The sequence below is a fragment of the Martes martes genome (genome assembly GCF_963455335.1).
Source record: "Martes martes genome assembly, chromosome: 15".
NCBI lineage: Eukaryota > Metazoa > Chordata > Mammalia > Carnivora > Mustelidae > Martes > Martes martes.
This window is the reverse complement of record NC_137903.1, coordinates 37,606,295-37,622,689: the sequence shown is the minus strand read 5'-3', so window position 1 is coordinate 37,622,689 and position 16,395 is coordinate 37,606,295. Positions and strand designations below refer to the sequence as shown.

The 16,395-nt window shown below is 43.2% G+C and overlaps 1 protein-coding gene across 1 annotated transcript in view; it reads right to left on the bottom strand.

The window, feature by feature from the left end:
- DISP1 (dispatched RND transporter family member 1) overlaps positions 1 to 16,395 on the bottom strand; it is a 53,688-nt gene that overhangs the window by 17,902 nt on the left and 19,391 nt on the right. Inside the window, exon 3 of the mRNA XM_080823871.1 lies at positions 1,370 to 1,399. Within this exon, the coding sequence (XP_080679997.1) occupies positions 1,370 to 1,399 (30 nt within the window). The remainder of the gene's footprint in view (positions 1 to 1,369; positions 1,400 to 16,395) is intronic.

Below are 16,395 nucleotides of genomic sequence, written 5' to 3'. Positions count from 1 at the left end.
CAGAACCTGATACAGAAAATTGGACAACTTTACAAATACTTACAAAACCAAGTAAAGAAGTATGTGTTTTTAGAGGGATACAGATAAATATTTTGTGAATTCAACAGAGATTACTTTCAGCTAGTGGAAGGGAATCAGAAAAGGCTTTTTTGAAGAAGTTGTATTTGTATGTGTAGGTACTGAAAGGAAGACATAAGGACTTGTAAAAATACCAATCTAATAAAAGAAAAAACAAGAATGAATGTCCTCAAAATGTAAAACTTAGTCACTACAGAGGGCTCTATTATTTGTAGAAAAATGGAAATTTATTTCCTAACATGCCATATTTAGTTCTATAACCTCTTCCTTGGATAAACACAGTCTATCCAGACAATGGACGGTCATTCAGCCTTTGGAAGGAAGGACATTCTGCCACTGCACATATGAGCATGGAGGGCATCTTGCTGAGTGACATGGGCCAGTCCCAATAGGATAGACACCATGGGGCTGCACACATGGGGGCCGTCAGCGGGGTCCATTTCATAGACGTGAAAAGTAGACAGTGGCCGGCGGCTGGGGGAGGGAGGAATGGGCAGCGCTGTTTAATGGGGGCAGAGTCTCCGCTCTGCAGGGCAAAGGCAGTTCTGGAGGTGACTGTGGCCATGCCCCACAGTGACTTGAACTTGGAGCCACAGAGCTGTGAACTTGCACACGGTTAAAATGGCAGATTTTATACTCTATTTTAGCACAATTTTAAAAAATAAATAATTTTTAAATGGAAAGGGAATTTACAAATGAAAATTTATGTAGTAATTCTACTCAAAAGAGAGGATAAGGCTTTGGTCATCAGTGCTTCCCTAGCAGGTGAGTTTCAAAGGTTTCATAGTCACCTACATCTGGAACCACCACCTACAAGCACATCACCAGGCTTTTTAAAAGAAACACCCATTTAACATTCTGCTTTTCAACTGAAAAGATAAAACTTCAAAATTTCCATATGAAAGAATACCTCCATTTTAATATGGTAACAACATTTTGGAGAAGAAACACAGACAACCCATCTGGAACAAAGGGCTACAAAACTCAACTCCTGGCAGATGGCAGAACAGTGATTCTGTCCTTGGCAAGTAAGTCAAGAAGGAAGGGACCCATGGAAGCAGCCAAGATGGATGGTTAAACACAAACAGAATCTAAAGACTAAACTTCTACCTTCAGGTCAAACTTCCTTTGGGAGTGAGGATTACTCAATCAGCCAAGTCAGGGGCAATGTACTTTTCCTTCATAAAAGTATGAATGAGGAAGGCAGAAACAGCAAAAGGTGAACCAAGGATTGAAGAAGAAAGTATGCAAGTAACTTCATCATTTAAGGAGATGATACAGCTTACTTTACCTTCTCGGTAATTTGAAAGGTCTGCACGGTCTGAAAAAAAAGCAGAGGAAAAGCAATCAGAAACAAGGCATCATAATACGAGGGCTTTTTATGTGCACTTGGCATTGTGTGAAGGCACAAGGTGGAGATAAAGGTGGAGATGCAGGTGGAGTCCCCACACACTGGGCGGGGGGAAGGGGTGGGCAGGGAAGGGGGAGGGTGTCAGAGCAGCTGCCCACGATGTGGACATATAGATGGATGACTTGACAACTGAATTAAATGACACAATTACAAGAAAAGGCACAGCCGGCATGCACAGGCGGATAAGCACACTCGTCAGATGCACAGCCGGCATGCACAGGCGGATAAGCACACTCGTCAGATGCTAGGGGCAGAGGCGTGTGGATGCCACAGACCCGAGGGCACGGTGGGAAGGAGCGACACCATGGAGTCAGTGAAGGGCTCAAAAGGGGCTTTCATTCCAAACAGCTACTACTCAAGAAGTTATGAAGAATATTTAATCTGGAGGGTAAATCTACCCAAAAAGCAAAATACCATATTTTCAATATAATTATATATTCATTTTTTAAGCTTTATTGAGATATAATTCATAAACCATTCAATTAGTCCATTGAAAGTGTAATGGTGGCTGGTGGCTTTTAGTGCCTCCACACAGTGGTTTTTAAAGAACATGCTACCTGAACACCAGTGATGAAGCTTCTCTTGAGCCTGGAGAGAAAATTGCTTTTACAGAGCGGGAGAGTAAGGCACTGAACAAAGAAGCAAATCACTTGTACACGAACCCTTAGTATTTTACTCACAGTGTTCAAATCATACATCCTCAAAACGACCTCCTGAACCCAACAGACTTTGTTGTCTCTAGGTCTAGAGTGACCCTCAGAGCCATGACTCTGGGATAGATAGTACTCAGCAGTTGCAAAGAAATGATAGTTCATTCTGTAGATTTTGGGTCGTAACAAATGTACATTTTTTCTTTCCTCCCACTCACCTCCATTAACTTCTTTTTTTAACAGATAAATTCATGGATCTATGACTAGTTTACTTCCTAGAGGCAGAAACACCCACAGACTCCTCACATTCTTTCTGCTTGAATAAAGACTTCATTCTATGTGATATTTAGGGAAGTAGAGATGGTCAGATCCGTTGTATAAGGAAAATGGGTTACCACCAAGATACCTCGTGGGAATACATGAAATCCCTTTGACACAACAAATGGATGTGTAAAATGATATGACGACAGGTAGACACGAGACCAATCTGATTTCGCCATCAGTGATGGTTCCTTGGCTGCCTCTCACTAAAGGGCACCTGCAGAGGAGGCCAGCAAGGCATTCCCCACACTTCCATCCTCTAGCAGCTGTCTTCCTCCATCTGTAAAATCCTTCTGATTTGCTTTTAATCTCTACCTAATACAACCTGCAGGATGAGTTTCACCTAACCTCAGTCTTGCGTTGATAAATAACAACTCTAAAAACAAGCAAATCTAACCTCTATTACAGAGCAAAATAGTCTTTTCCAGAATTCATTCACCTTTAATACCACGTACGCTCACAGCCAAAACCAAACAAACAGAAATAATCTCAGGTGGGAACATCTGCCTGTTCTTTGGTTAGGTTTTAGCATCTTTCAATGGGATAAAAAAACCCAAAGCAGACAGCATTTGCTTGGTGACAGAGTCCCAGGGATGAGCTTGGGTTGTGCGCCATTCCCAGAGGACCAGTTCCAGAATGCATTTCTGTACACGAGTGGGTGACAAAAACATCATTACAGGCAATGCTGCAATCTGCATAAGAAAGCACTTTGTAACTTTGTCAGTCAGGTCCTGGCAATTAGGAGTAAGCTGCTGGGCACCTCACACCTGAGAATAAGAACAGTTGGGGACTGTGGCTCCAGGACCCCGATGGCAGTGAACTGTGCTGTGTGCACATCGCTCGGTCAAGGGCACAACTAAGGAGCCCGCAAAGTCCTCAGGAAGGGAGCACGGAGGTATGGAGTGGGGGTATCTCCATGATGGGGTTGAGGCAGATAGAGAGGCAAGGGAAGTCTTTAAAAAGGCAATAGAAAAAAAGAAGTATGAGAGGAAAGTTAACAAGAAAGAAAAAATGTGGAAAAGCTATAAATGGTGTTTCTTTGTTTCCCTTGTGTTTTCTCTCTTGTAACAATGTCTGGGGATAGAGTAGGAGATTGCAGGGTGAGGGAAAGGAGATTAGGAAACCATAAACCTGCCACCCACCTATCTAGATTGCTCCTGTTGACAAAGTTCCAGAATTAATATCACAACTTACCAAGAGACAGTGTCAGGCTTCACAAATTCTAAGTCATTCTTTTTAGCAGTTGGGAACATCAAAGCCATGGGGGAAAACTGCATTATTTCTTTATATTTTTTCTTATTTATTTTTTAAGTTAAAGTGTAGCTGACACAGGCTGTGATGTGTCAGGCACGTGACATGGTGACGTGACACGTGTGTGCATTATGCTGCAGTCACACGAGTGTGGCTACCATCTGTCACTACTCTTCACTGTGACAACAGCACTGTGTTCCTGTGCTGTGCCGTCCCTCCTGGGACTTATTCATCCCATTCCTGGAAGCCGGACCTCCCTCTCCCCATCATCTATCCCTCTCCTTCCTTCCCTCTGCAACCGGCTCTGTTTCTGCTCGTTTGTTTTGTGTTTTAGACTCCACATATGAGTGAAATCATATGATAATTGCCTTTCTCTGTCTGACTTAGTATAATACCCTCCTCTGGTCCATCCATGTTGTTACAAATGGCAAGATTTCACCCTTTTTTATAGCTAAGTAATATTCCAGTGTGTGTGTGCCTGTGCGCGCGCATACCGACCGCATGTTCTTTTTTAAAACTGCAGTATTTTATTTATTTTTTTGAGTAATCTCTACACCCAATGTGGGGCTTGAACTGAGAACCCTGAGGTCAAGAGTCTTGAGTCATATACCCTACTGACTGAGCCAGCCAGGAGCCCCACTACCACATCTTCTTTATCCATTCATCACGTGGACACTTGGGCTCCTCTGTATCCTGGCTGCTGTAGATAATGCTGCGATAAACATGGTATGCATGTTTCCTTCCAAATCAGTGTTTTCATTTGCTTTGGATAAATGCCCAGCAGTGCCATTACTGGATCGTAGGGGCTCTATTTTGAACTTTCTGAGGAACCTCCATACTGTTTCCCACAGCGGCTGCACCAGTTTGCATTCCCACCAACAGAGCATGACGGCTCCCCTTTCTCCGCATCCTGGCCAGCACCTGGTGCTCCTTGTGTTGTTGATTTAAGCCAACCTGACAGGTGTGAGGTGATCGCTCACTGTGGTTTTGATTGGTATTGCCTTGATGACCAGTGATGTTGAGCATCTTCTCATGTTGGCCATTTGGATGTCTTCTTTGGAAAAAGGTCTATTCAGGTCCTCTGCCCCACTTTTTAACTGAATTATTTGGGATCTTCTTGGTATTGAGTTGTGTAAGTTCTTCATACATTTTACATTAAGCCCTTATTAAGCTTAATGGATATTAATGGTTATTAATATCCATTAATTATTATTAATAATTAAAATGGATATTAAGCCCTAATGGTATTAGATGTACCATTTGTGAATATCTTCTCCTGTTTAGTAGATGGCCTTGTCATTTTGTTGATGGTTTCCTTTGCTGGCAAAGCTAAAACGCAAAGCTAAAAAGGCAAAAGCTTTTTACTTTGGTGTAATGCTAATAGTTTACTTTTGCTTTTATTTTCCTTGCCTCAGGAGACATAGCTAGAAAAATGATGCTAATGCTGATGTCAAAGAGTTTCCTGCTAATGGTTTCTTTTAGGATTTTTATGGTTTCAGGTCTCACATTTAGGTCCGTAATCCATTTTGAGTTTATCTTTGCGTATGGTGTCAGAAAGTAGTCCAGTTTCATTCTTCCTCATGCAGCTGTCCAGTTTTTCCAACACCATTTTTTGAAGAGACTGTCTTTTCCCCCATCAGATACTCTTGTTTCTGTTGTCAAAGGCTAATTAACCATTTAAGCCTGGGCTTACTTCTGGGTTCTCCATTCTGTTCCATTCCTTCTTTTTGAAAAAACTGAGGTATAACTAACATGTAATATTAGTTTCAGGAGTACAACCTAATGATCAATAGTTGGATTCATGCACAATGATCCTAAGTCTGGTTAACACTGACATAGCTTTGTATATTTCTGAAGAGTGAAAATGCTTTGAAGGAAATATACTTTCTGCTTCGTGGTGTTAGTCAAATTTAAGTAAGAAAGTGCCTAAAGTAGCACGTTTTTGTCTCAATTGTCCCACGGGATTGTACCATATTGCCTTTTTGTAAAAGAGGGCAGTCTGCACATAGTAACTTTTCAGTTCAGCGCTGGTATGTGAGGAAGAAAGTACCTTAAAGTAAAGAATCCACACCCTGATGAGTGTTCTTGAAAGATTTCCAACAAAAGCAAAAGCATTCTTTGTCCTCCAGTGTTTGCACAGATCATCTCAGGGACCCTCGGGTGCTTCGAGAAGATGAAACAAGCACCCTGGACGTTCACGCACCAGAGCTGGGTGTGCTGGGGTGATGCACTTCCTGAATGCTTGCAGACATCCACTCCACGCGGGTCATCTTGCATCTGGAGTTGTTACCACCAAGGAGCTCCAGCTACCACACGAAGCACAAAATGAACCATGTGGGCAGACTAAAGAGCCGGCAGTGGAGGACTGCCGTTTAAAGAGCATCTCACAAACACCAAGCACTTTATAAATATTAACAAAGACATTCAGTACATATTAAATGCTTGAGTATGAGGAAATTGTCTTTTTTTAAAAAGATTTTCTTTCTTTCAGAGAGAGAGTAGGGAGGGGCAGAGGGAGGGAGAATCTCAAGCAGACTCCGTGCTGAGCGCAGAGCTTGACGCAGGACTTGATCTCGCAAGCCTGAGATCATGACATCAGATCACGACCAAGAGTCTGATGCTCAACCAACTGAGCCACACAGGCTCGGTCCCCTAAATATGTAAATGTATTAAAAAAAATTTGGAGGGGAACTCGGCAAATCAATAGCCCTCTTTACCCCGGGGGTAAGAATCAAGGATGAGTTCTACTTTGCATTTTTGAATTCATGAGAATGTATTCGTGAATCGGTTGTATAATTAAACAGAAGTGAAAGAATTTTTATAAAGAGAAATTGGGAACCTGTTCATTTAAGTATGTGTAACTGAAATATTTTATTTGAAAATTTCTCTCACTGATACAGAATCCTGACTAACTGCAAACTAGATGAAAAGAGGTAACACTACACACAGATCATAATTTTCAAAGAACTTAAAATCCATTTAATATGAAGTTGGTAGTTCTGCTCAGTTCAAACATTTACTGCATGGTTTAGTGACAAGTAAGTAATCTGATCTTCACGGAATGAATACCTTTGAGGCTTAATGAGACCAGGGCCCCAGGCTCCTCACCAGGGATGGGCTTCAGTAGCCTCGGGGCAGGACCTACATGGTCCCAGCCAGGGCGACCGCCTTGGAGAGTTGCCAGGAAGATAGGACATCCAGACAAAAATAGCTAGAGAATAATACAAGAAAAGAAGCAGAACTTAAAGGTATGAGGCAAACATGGAATGGACAGGGAACAGGGAGATAAGGTGAGGACAGAGTAATCCAGAGAATAGCGCTGAACTGGACGCGAGAAGCAGAATGTGAGTGAGGTCTTGGGGGGCAGGCTAGGCTCAGAGAGGTGACAGGAGGCAGACGGAAAGCAAACTTCACACATCGTGCAGGACCTTCCCGAGCAGAAGGAGCTGAGTCACAGCAACAGTTCGGGGGCAGCCTAATGAGGCAAGGGCTGGTGTGGGGCTGAAAACTCTATTTTAGGATGAATGATCTGGGGCCGGAGTACAGGGTGAACCCCAAGGAGAAGCGCTGAAGACTCAGGGAGTCCCGGCTCGGAGCTAGTGCGTGGTCCAGGAGCACAGTGATGGGAGAAAGAAACAGAATATCTTCTAACTTCCTTTAGTGAAGAATCTAATGAATATGGGAATAAAAATTCATACTATGTATTTTCATAAACATATATGGTATGACCAGAAAACATTCTGGTGAAATGCTGAATAAAGCAGGTTGATCCATCCTAAGCACCTTAGAACACACTTCCGTACTCAGTAGTGTTTAATACTCCTTTATGATGACCTACAATCAGAAATGCCTAAAACGACATTGAACGTCTTTATAGAATGAACTGAAAATAGCAGTAGGGCCCATGGAAGAGAAGTTAGTGACGATTTGGATGGAGAGATTGTCCGAAAGACTGGACTGGAGGTTGCGGGCAGTTTTGTAAGCACGTGTTTGAGACTGACATTAAACCTGGTTCAACAAATACATTTAATCACTCTCATTAAGACACAGAAACACTTCTCACTTTCAAAATTCTATGGATCTTATCTCTAAAAAAGTAAAACCATTTTTGCACTTGCACCACAAACTATACAAATTATATTAAATAAGAGCATGTATGTTAATCATGACCTCAGTGAAGGGACAACTGAATTTAAGTCAAAGTCACTGGGTTTTCCACGAGGACAGGGCCCTCCTTGGTGAGACAGAGACCATAGCAGAAACACAAACATCCTTCACTAACCTGTTGGTCACCTTCTCCTCCAAGTTCTCCTGTTCTCCAGTTTTGGGTTTGACTTGTCCATATTTGGTTCACCGTGAAAACAATTATTTGAGCTCAAGATTACAAGAGACATCATTCACCTTTCTTAAAATTCATTTCCCACATATTTGGGATTACATTGTCGCTACAAAATTACTCTGTATCATACAAGTTTGAGTATGGAAGGTTGAAAGTCACACCTGCTACTTAAAAAACAAAACAAAACAAAAAAACCTTTGAGGGGGAGTTACAAAAATATAAAAATCTACTGTATCAAAATGAATTGCGACAGTGTAAGCAATAGCTCGCAGCTGTTGTGACATCTTCATTGTGCAGGCCAGGAGGACAGGCCAGTGCTCACCATCCACAGAAATTCTTTCGTTATGTTTTTAAGAACACCAGTACATAGAGAAACGAAATTTTCTTAACTACATTTGCTCACATTTATCCTGTAGCTTAGAAACTAAATTTACATAACTTCACTGCCAAAAGATCCAATAAAGATCAAAGCAAAACCCAAACAAGGTCAGCTTTTGTAAAAATAATATGGATAGAAAAGAGATTCCTTCTCAGCCGGAAGTCCAAGGTTAAAAAAATCAACTAAGCTGAAAGGAATCTGGCGAGAACAAATGGGAATTTTCTGAGGGAACATGAGGAAGAGCCCAGCGTGGCAGGGCCCATCTGTTCTCAGGCCACAGTGAGAAGCACCACGGCAGTGAGGTGGAAACTTCTGGCTGCTGTGTTCTGCTCAGAGTGGTGCAGACTCTATGCCAATGACACCCAAACACCACAGAACAGAGTCTGGACGTGTATTCTGAGGACAACGTAACAAGAAGATCATGATGACAGGTCAGGAAGCCTGTGACAAAGAGGGGGCTAAGCGCGGGCCCCAAGCTCTCCGACTTCAGCCTCTTCTTCTGTACAATAAACAGAGCTGGATTCTATCATTTCTAAGGTCCTCTCCTGCTTTGAAATTCTGCTGTATTCTGTGGAGCTTTAGATCTTTCGGATCACTACCTGGGTATCTGAACACCAAGCCATCCGACAAGAGCTGGAAAGCCAAGCGCCCCCAATCAGAGTTCTAGGCTGAAATCTTCATGTGAATAACCAATGGAAACGATCTTCCACAAGAGAGGGAAGAACTCGGGTCTTAAAATGTTTTGAAAAATAATGCTGACTCGTTATGTGAACAGCAAGTGAGAGAGATATTTTTTAAACTGCTAAATCGATGGTTTAATGAAAAAGGTGCTAAAAAGGGCTTGGTAGGAGGGCTCCCCACGTTTTGGCTTCAGATGAGTATGCAGGTGCAAACCGTGAGGTCAGCAGCACATCCCTGAGTGGGCGAGTGTCACAGGGAGACTCAGGGACCCCAGACGCTCAAGGGCAGTGGTGTCCCCAGCGCAGCTGACATGTAAGAGTGCTCAGGCTTTCCATAAGTCCCTCACTTGAGTCTCCCACCTACTATTACAGAAAGGCAGCATAAAATATTCATTTTTAAAAATTTAAACAAATAAGCTTTGATGGGCTTTTTTACTTAGTAAGTTTTGTCCACTCTAAAATAGAAACCTTAACTATTTTTTAAAAAGATTTTATTTTATTTATTTAAGAGAACGAGCGAGCATACACAAACGGGGGAGAGGTAGAGGCAGAGGGAGAAGCAGGCTCCCTGCTGAGCAGGGAGCCCAGTGTGGGACTCAATCCCTAGAACCCTGAGATCATGACCCGAGCCAAAGGCAGATGTGTAACTGACTGAGCCACCCAGGCACCCTAGAACTTCAACCTTCAGAGGAAGGGCAAAGCTTTGAGGGGAGATATATTTTCTGTTTTAATGCTGGTTTTGTTTTCCAATTGTAAAATGAACATACTCATGTTTTTAAAGCCTGAAAATGCAGGAAATCGTGCAGGAAAAGCAATCATCGACACTCTCACTACAAAGATCTAACCTCTATATTCTTTTCAATCTATTTCCTTTCAATATGTTCTCTTTGTGCCTAAATCTACACGTCGAACACGCACAGTTAGGGCACAATTGGATATGTAACATGGCATCACCTCAGATTATGAGCTTTTCCTAAGGAATTAAAACTTCCCTGAAAACATAGCATTCTGTAGCCATATAGTGTACTGTTGCAGTTATGATGATTAGTTTAACATATACACACAGCGGTAATCACACACTCCTCTCTTTGGCATGTCCACGTGATTGTGTGTTCACATTGTGCGCACACACATCTCTCCTACTCATGTATGGGAACCTGGTGACAGCTGGGAAACATCACAGTCATGGCAACTATTTCTCCTACTTGCTGTCTGGTCTGGTTTTAACATGATTTTTGGACACACATCTTAAAATTTCCATAGCTGCAACTTTCCTTTGTAATTTCGGGAACTACTTTTACCATTGAAGAGTGACCTTTGATCCAGATGTCTGTGTTCTTCCCAATTTCCCCTCGGTAACTGAGGTCAGCCCTATTACTTCATGATGCTTTGGCTGTCATCTTCTGCAAAGCTCTGCTTTCGGGGGAAACGAGGGTCTAATTGTTCATTTTCATAAAACACGTGTGATGACAGCAAGCTGATCACGGAGCAGCTGCTGAGGCCCCCAGACCCACTGGGCACAATCTGTGCAGCTGTTCACATGGGTTCACCATCAGTGGTGATAGCTGTGGCTCCTGACTGACGGCCTTTGTAGCCTATGCTAGTGGTGAAGAATCTTCTCGGTGAGTTGGCGCTCACCTTAGCCAGGTCCGGGGACACTGGGCCAGGAAATCACCTCCCACCTCCTCCAGGCTTTTGTCAGAAGCAGCAGCAAATGTTAGGCTCCACCTGAGACTAGGAGCTGGGTGGAAGTCAGAAGCCCACAGAGTCATCAAGAGGTTTTACTTTAGTGAGGTTTTATGTATACCGAGGTCTGTCTCATCTATCCTGGTGGGTCCACAGATTCCATGGTTTTCACAGAATTGCATTGTTTTTGTTATTTTGGCTTCAGGACAGGCAAGAGCTGGGACAGAGTGAACTTAGGAAATCCTACTCCCTTTAGAGAACTAATGGGTTTACAGTGTTACTGCTGCATCCGTGACTTCACAGTGACTCCGGGGAGGGAGAGAACAGCAGGGGTAACGAGAGGACTGCACTTCTCCAGTGATGTGTGCATCCTACGTTACAGCCCAGAACTAAGGTCCTGAAGGAGATTTCAGAAGCCCTCAGCTCACTCAGAACCACTTCCTAACAGGACAACGCCATGAGCCCCAGAGGGAGAATTATAGCAGACTCCCAGATGCTTTCCTAATATGAAGCAATTTCTCACAAAGTAAACGCACTTTCCATTCTAAGTCAACTGAGAGCAGTACATTTTCCCGATCCTGACTTCTGTCATAGGATGAGGTATTTTGGAAGAAAAGGCTTACACATGTAGACTCTCTCCTGTCAGAAATGTTAGAAACACCCTCTCTGTTCCTTCTTCCTGGCCCTAAATCCGGCTCTTCCATATGGAAAATTGCAATCTTTTTATAACCTTGGCTTAGTTCTATCGTAAGGCCTTCAACAGATGGATGAAAAAGATGTGTTACTGCCTCCACATGGATGGCTCTTTATTGTCTCCATATTACTAAATCATTCCTTTTGCCATCTCTTCTCCACCCTAGAAAGCTCCAATTCACTAGGCACTTGTTGAGGAGGAAAAGGCAGAAAATAGTTTCTACTCTCAAGCACCACGACGGGAAGATGGGCAGCCGACAGAGATGCTAGTAGGAAAGCAAACTGGGCAAGAATGTGATGTGTCACAAAAGGCTCTACCCTTCAGCTTCTGAATAAAAATGCAGCTGTGGAGCATGTGGTGTGCTCTCTTCAAATCCCGGAAAACATTTATCCACACAAACAGCAAGAGGATGAGTCAGGGGGCCAGGGGAGGGGCGGAGGAGGGCATGGAGCTGGGAGGATGACAAAGTCCTGGAGGAAAGCACCCCACGCCTTCCTCCTGCCTCTTAACCCCTCCCACTGCATAACCAGGAAGAGAAGAATGAATGGAATACCCTCCCTGTCTTCCAAAATGAGGAAAGGACATTTTAGTTTTTCAAAGGCCTTACATCATTCCTATTTCGCCCCGGCTTGTGGGAAAGAGGCAGAAAGTATAAGTGTTGGACCTGATGGATTTTCATGCATGTGCATGTCCATGCGTCTCCCACTCAAGTTGGGATACAAGACCCCCCAGCAGGCCAGAAGGCTCGCCGGTGCTCCCTCCGACCAATCGCCATACTCTGCCCCCACAGGTGAGCAACGTTCAGGCTTCCCTCACCACACTCTGAGTTTTGCCTCAAGGACTGCCTTTTTTTAAGACAGCCGAAGAGAAAAGTTTCAGGTCAAACTTGGAATAAAATTCAGCTTCGCTCAAACTTAGGAAAATATGTAAAGGTGAAGCCCTAGTAACATTGCAGTGGATGGCTCACAGATGAGCATCCACTGGCCCTTTGCCTCTGACGAGCAACACAACCTCGTTCATCAAGGCTACTCTTGGTTCAGTTTTCTGCCATTTATGCTACTTCTGAGTAGGTTATTTTTAAAAATCCATATTGTTCTGTTTCCTTACATTTTAGTTTCTTCCAAAATTCATGATCTTGCCCAAGTTAATGGTATCTAGTTACAATAAGCTATGCTTACTTGTGTCTAATTAACAAAGGTACCCAGGCTTCCATTTAAGGGTTTCAAAGGGCTCTCCTCTGATACTTTGGCAGAATATTTGAAGGAAGATGTCCTACACGCTACTGTGAATACAGAGACATCCATCACATGATAGATATGGGCAGGAAATGGGGATTTGAAAATCTTTTTAAAAAGATTTTATTTATTTATTTGTCAGACAGAAACAGAGAGCACAAGCTGTCGGGGGTGGGGGCACAGAGGCAGAAGGAGAAGCAGAGTCCCCACTGAGCAGGGAGACTGATGCGGAACTTGATCCCGGGACCCTGGGTCATGACCTGAGCTGAGGACAGACACTTCATCAATTGAACCACCCCGGGACTCCGGGGATCTGAAATCTTTAACAGACAAGAGAGGGTAGGAAAACCACAGTGACAAGGTATGGGGAGAGGAAAAAGCGGCTCGGTGAGCAGCACATGGGCAGGATGGTCACAGCACTCAGGAAGAGCAGAAGCACTCTGGGGCTACTGAGAGAAAACTGTGTACGGACGGGTATCAGTGGGGGCTGTGAACCATAGAACTCAGGAGAAGAAAGGAGATGGGTGTCACCGGTCTGGGTATCACCAGGGAAGGGGGAGGGGGACAGTCAGCCTGCAGGTCATACAGAGGACAGGCATGAAGTCTAATTATATATTAGAGACAGCAACAGTCAACATGTCCACAACTTCACTGCATGTCAAACACGATGTCCTAAGCACCTGACATAGAAAAACACTTAATTCTGAAAACAATTCTGAAAGGTAGGTGGAGATTTTATAGATGAGGAACCGGGACACAGGAAGGAAAAATAACCACCCAGATTTGCACAGTAGGCACGTGGGAAGGTAGGATTCAGACCCAGGACTCCGTGCAGCCGGCGGCAAATACCTTGGCTGTTCTCCCAAGCAGCCGGTGAGCCGTCCGCATCCAGTGGCTGAGGCTAAGTCCTGCTGGTGTAAACTGGAAAGGGAGGTGCACCAGGAAGTGTGCTCAGCGGCTTGCAGTGGTGAGGACACAGTTCCCCCAAACCTTCAGGGGCGTCGGGGGCAAGCTGACATCTGAAGCAGCCGGTCCTGTCCGGACAGCTCCTCCATAAAGGGCATGCTACCCTTAAAAGCTGCAAGATAGACTCATTACCGCTAGCATTTCCACCACCACTGTGTCTGAGTGCAGCGTGGATAGGACACAGACAGCAGGGAAATGAGGTGGACTCTCCCTCCGGTCTGTGTGAGAGGCATGTGAGAAGCTGCCACTGTGTCCCGGCCTGGAACTCCTCCTGCAGCCAGAGGCCCATCATCTGGATGTGATTGGCAACCTTGGAGGCGAGCCCGTGCAGTGCTTATGTCATAGCAGTCCTGACTCGTGAACTTCTGCGGACACTAAGACACCTCGCAGTCAGAGACCAGGACTCACCCCGAGCCACACGCTCTCTCCGAAATGGCACTTCATGGTCTCATTTAGCACTGGACAGAAGCAACAGCTCTGAACTCCTTGGGCTGTTTCCAGGATTAAATCAGAGAACATGTGTAGAACATAGTACAAGGTCTGATATATGGGAAGGGTTTGATGAAACCATTAATATTGTTAAAAATTTGAGACTTTCTGCCACCGAAATCCATTTTCTTTGCCAAAGACACAGGTACAATGCACGATCAAGTCCCATCTCATAATTTTGGAAGAATTTTATTCATTCATGTGTTTACTTAAGACTGCTATTCATTATACCAGAATACTTTAGAATATTTTTAGTAGTGATAAGCCTTACTATTAGAATTCTTAGAAAGGTAATTTTGTGATGACATTATGGAAAGGACATAGTCATGGGATTGCAGAATAAAAATAATTCGAATGTTATATAATCTAAAATGCAATGTTGATGGAAAACTAGTCTTAATCGTGCACATGACCAGACATATTCAAGGAGGTCATGAACACAGACCCCATTAGTAGTTGATTGTATTTCCACACAAAGCCTATATCCGCAGGTGAGAGAAGGGGAGACACGACTCTCGACGATCGCCTTCATCCCTTCCCATCTTCACACCTTGGTGGCACTCCTAAAATCCATGTGAGTGTGCTCTGTGTTTCACAGACTTGATTCACACTGATAAAGAACTGCTTTTCTTTTAAATCATGATTTTTAGGCAGAATGTCTTAGGTTGGTTATTTTAACCAATGAAAAATAAAATATTTAACTTGTAAACTATGTGACACTAAAATCCTATTTGAGACCAAGATACATCTAGACTCCTGATTATGACCATTTCTACCTTCAGTAATGAATGTCTACACTTTTAACATACAAGTTTTATATTTTCTTTATGACTGATGGGAAAATGCCAGTCTATGGGAGAAAATAAGGCATGTTTTTCAAAATGACCAAACTGCTACAATGTCTGGTTATGGGTGATCCTTCTGCTGAGTCCCCTTTGCTGTCTTTCACTTCTAGGCACTTGAAAGCCCAGGTAAACGTTTAGTGGCTACTGGTCAGCTGAGAAAATCCTACCTCCAACTGTGCTATTAAATAATTTGCAGTTTCCCTCCTGGAGACAATAAAAATTTTGCAGAGATGTAATAAAAGATTCAGCAGACACAATGATAGAAATGTGCATTTTGAACATATTTAAAAATCCCTATGGCAACTTAATCAAAACTGGCAGAAGAGGAATATCTGACACTTAAAGACGTCTTTCCAGTGGGGGTATGGAGGGAAGAGCAAGAACAGTGGCCTCTATTAGTAACTGGGCCTGGTGACCTGTGGAGGCATTTCTATGCGATGTTGCGAAAATATGTTTGTGCATACTATATGTGATTCTCTGTCTGTCCCACTCAGACTCAAAGCCCCTCAGCTGGGACAAATCCTACTTGCATGAAACAGCTTGAGTTCTAATTTAAGTTGAAAAGAAAGTTCTTATTAGTAGAGTCTGGTCCTAAGAAGCAAGGAAGAAATGATGCTACTTTGTCCCCAGTGATTTCAATAAACAAGAAAGGAATTGTGCTATCCAAAACTGGGGGAAGATGGGTAAAGATGTCACTTCCTCTACTATTATTAGTTAATTATCTCCTCTTTAGAGAGCGCTAGTTAAAAGGCAGCTCTTCAGCTGGCTGCTCCCTGAAAGGTGAAGGAAGTGGGGCGTGGGAAATTCATTTTCAAACACATTTTGTCTCTGCCACTTAGACGGGAGAAAGAGGAGAGGCAGTAACCAAAGGTTGAAATACCACATGGCTCTGGTCCCATGCAATGCACACCCTAAAAGAGGAATCCAAGAATGCCTTATGTTTTCACAAGGAAACTGTTTAAAGACATTAGAACACTGAAAAAAAAAAAAAGCACAATCAGTTCATTAAGAATAGTTTTAAATGGCTGAAAAGTGGCTTTGGTTAAGAGAAAGCATTCTTCCTCAGCCCATGAAGTTACATCTGCATGGTTTAGTTGGAGCCCATAAAGCAAACAGCCTCATGTGTTACAGTTAACGTTACACTAAATTATAAAGCACTTGCCCTTAAATGTGAGCCTTTGCACGTCAGACGATTGCTGTGAGCCCTACACCAAACATACTAAATAAGAGGACAGCATATGCTTTTCTTAGTAAGATGTGAATAATAATCACTAACAAGAGATCCAAGAAAAGCTCAAAGAAAGCCAGCAAAATCTTATTAAACTTAACTAACTTAAGAGCAAGGAATGCTGGAACGAAGTCTAAAATCCT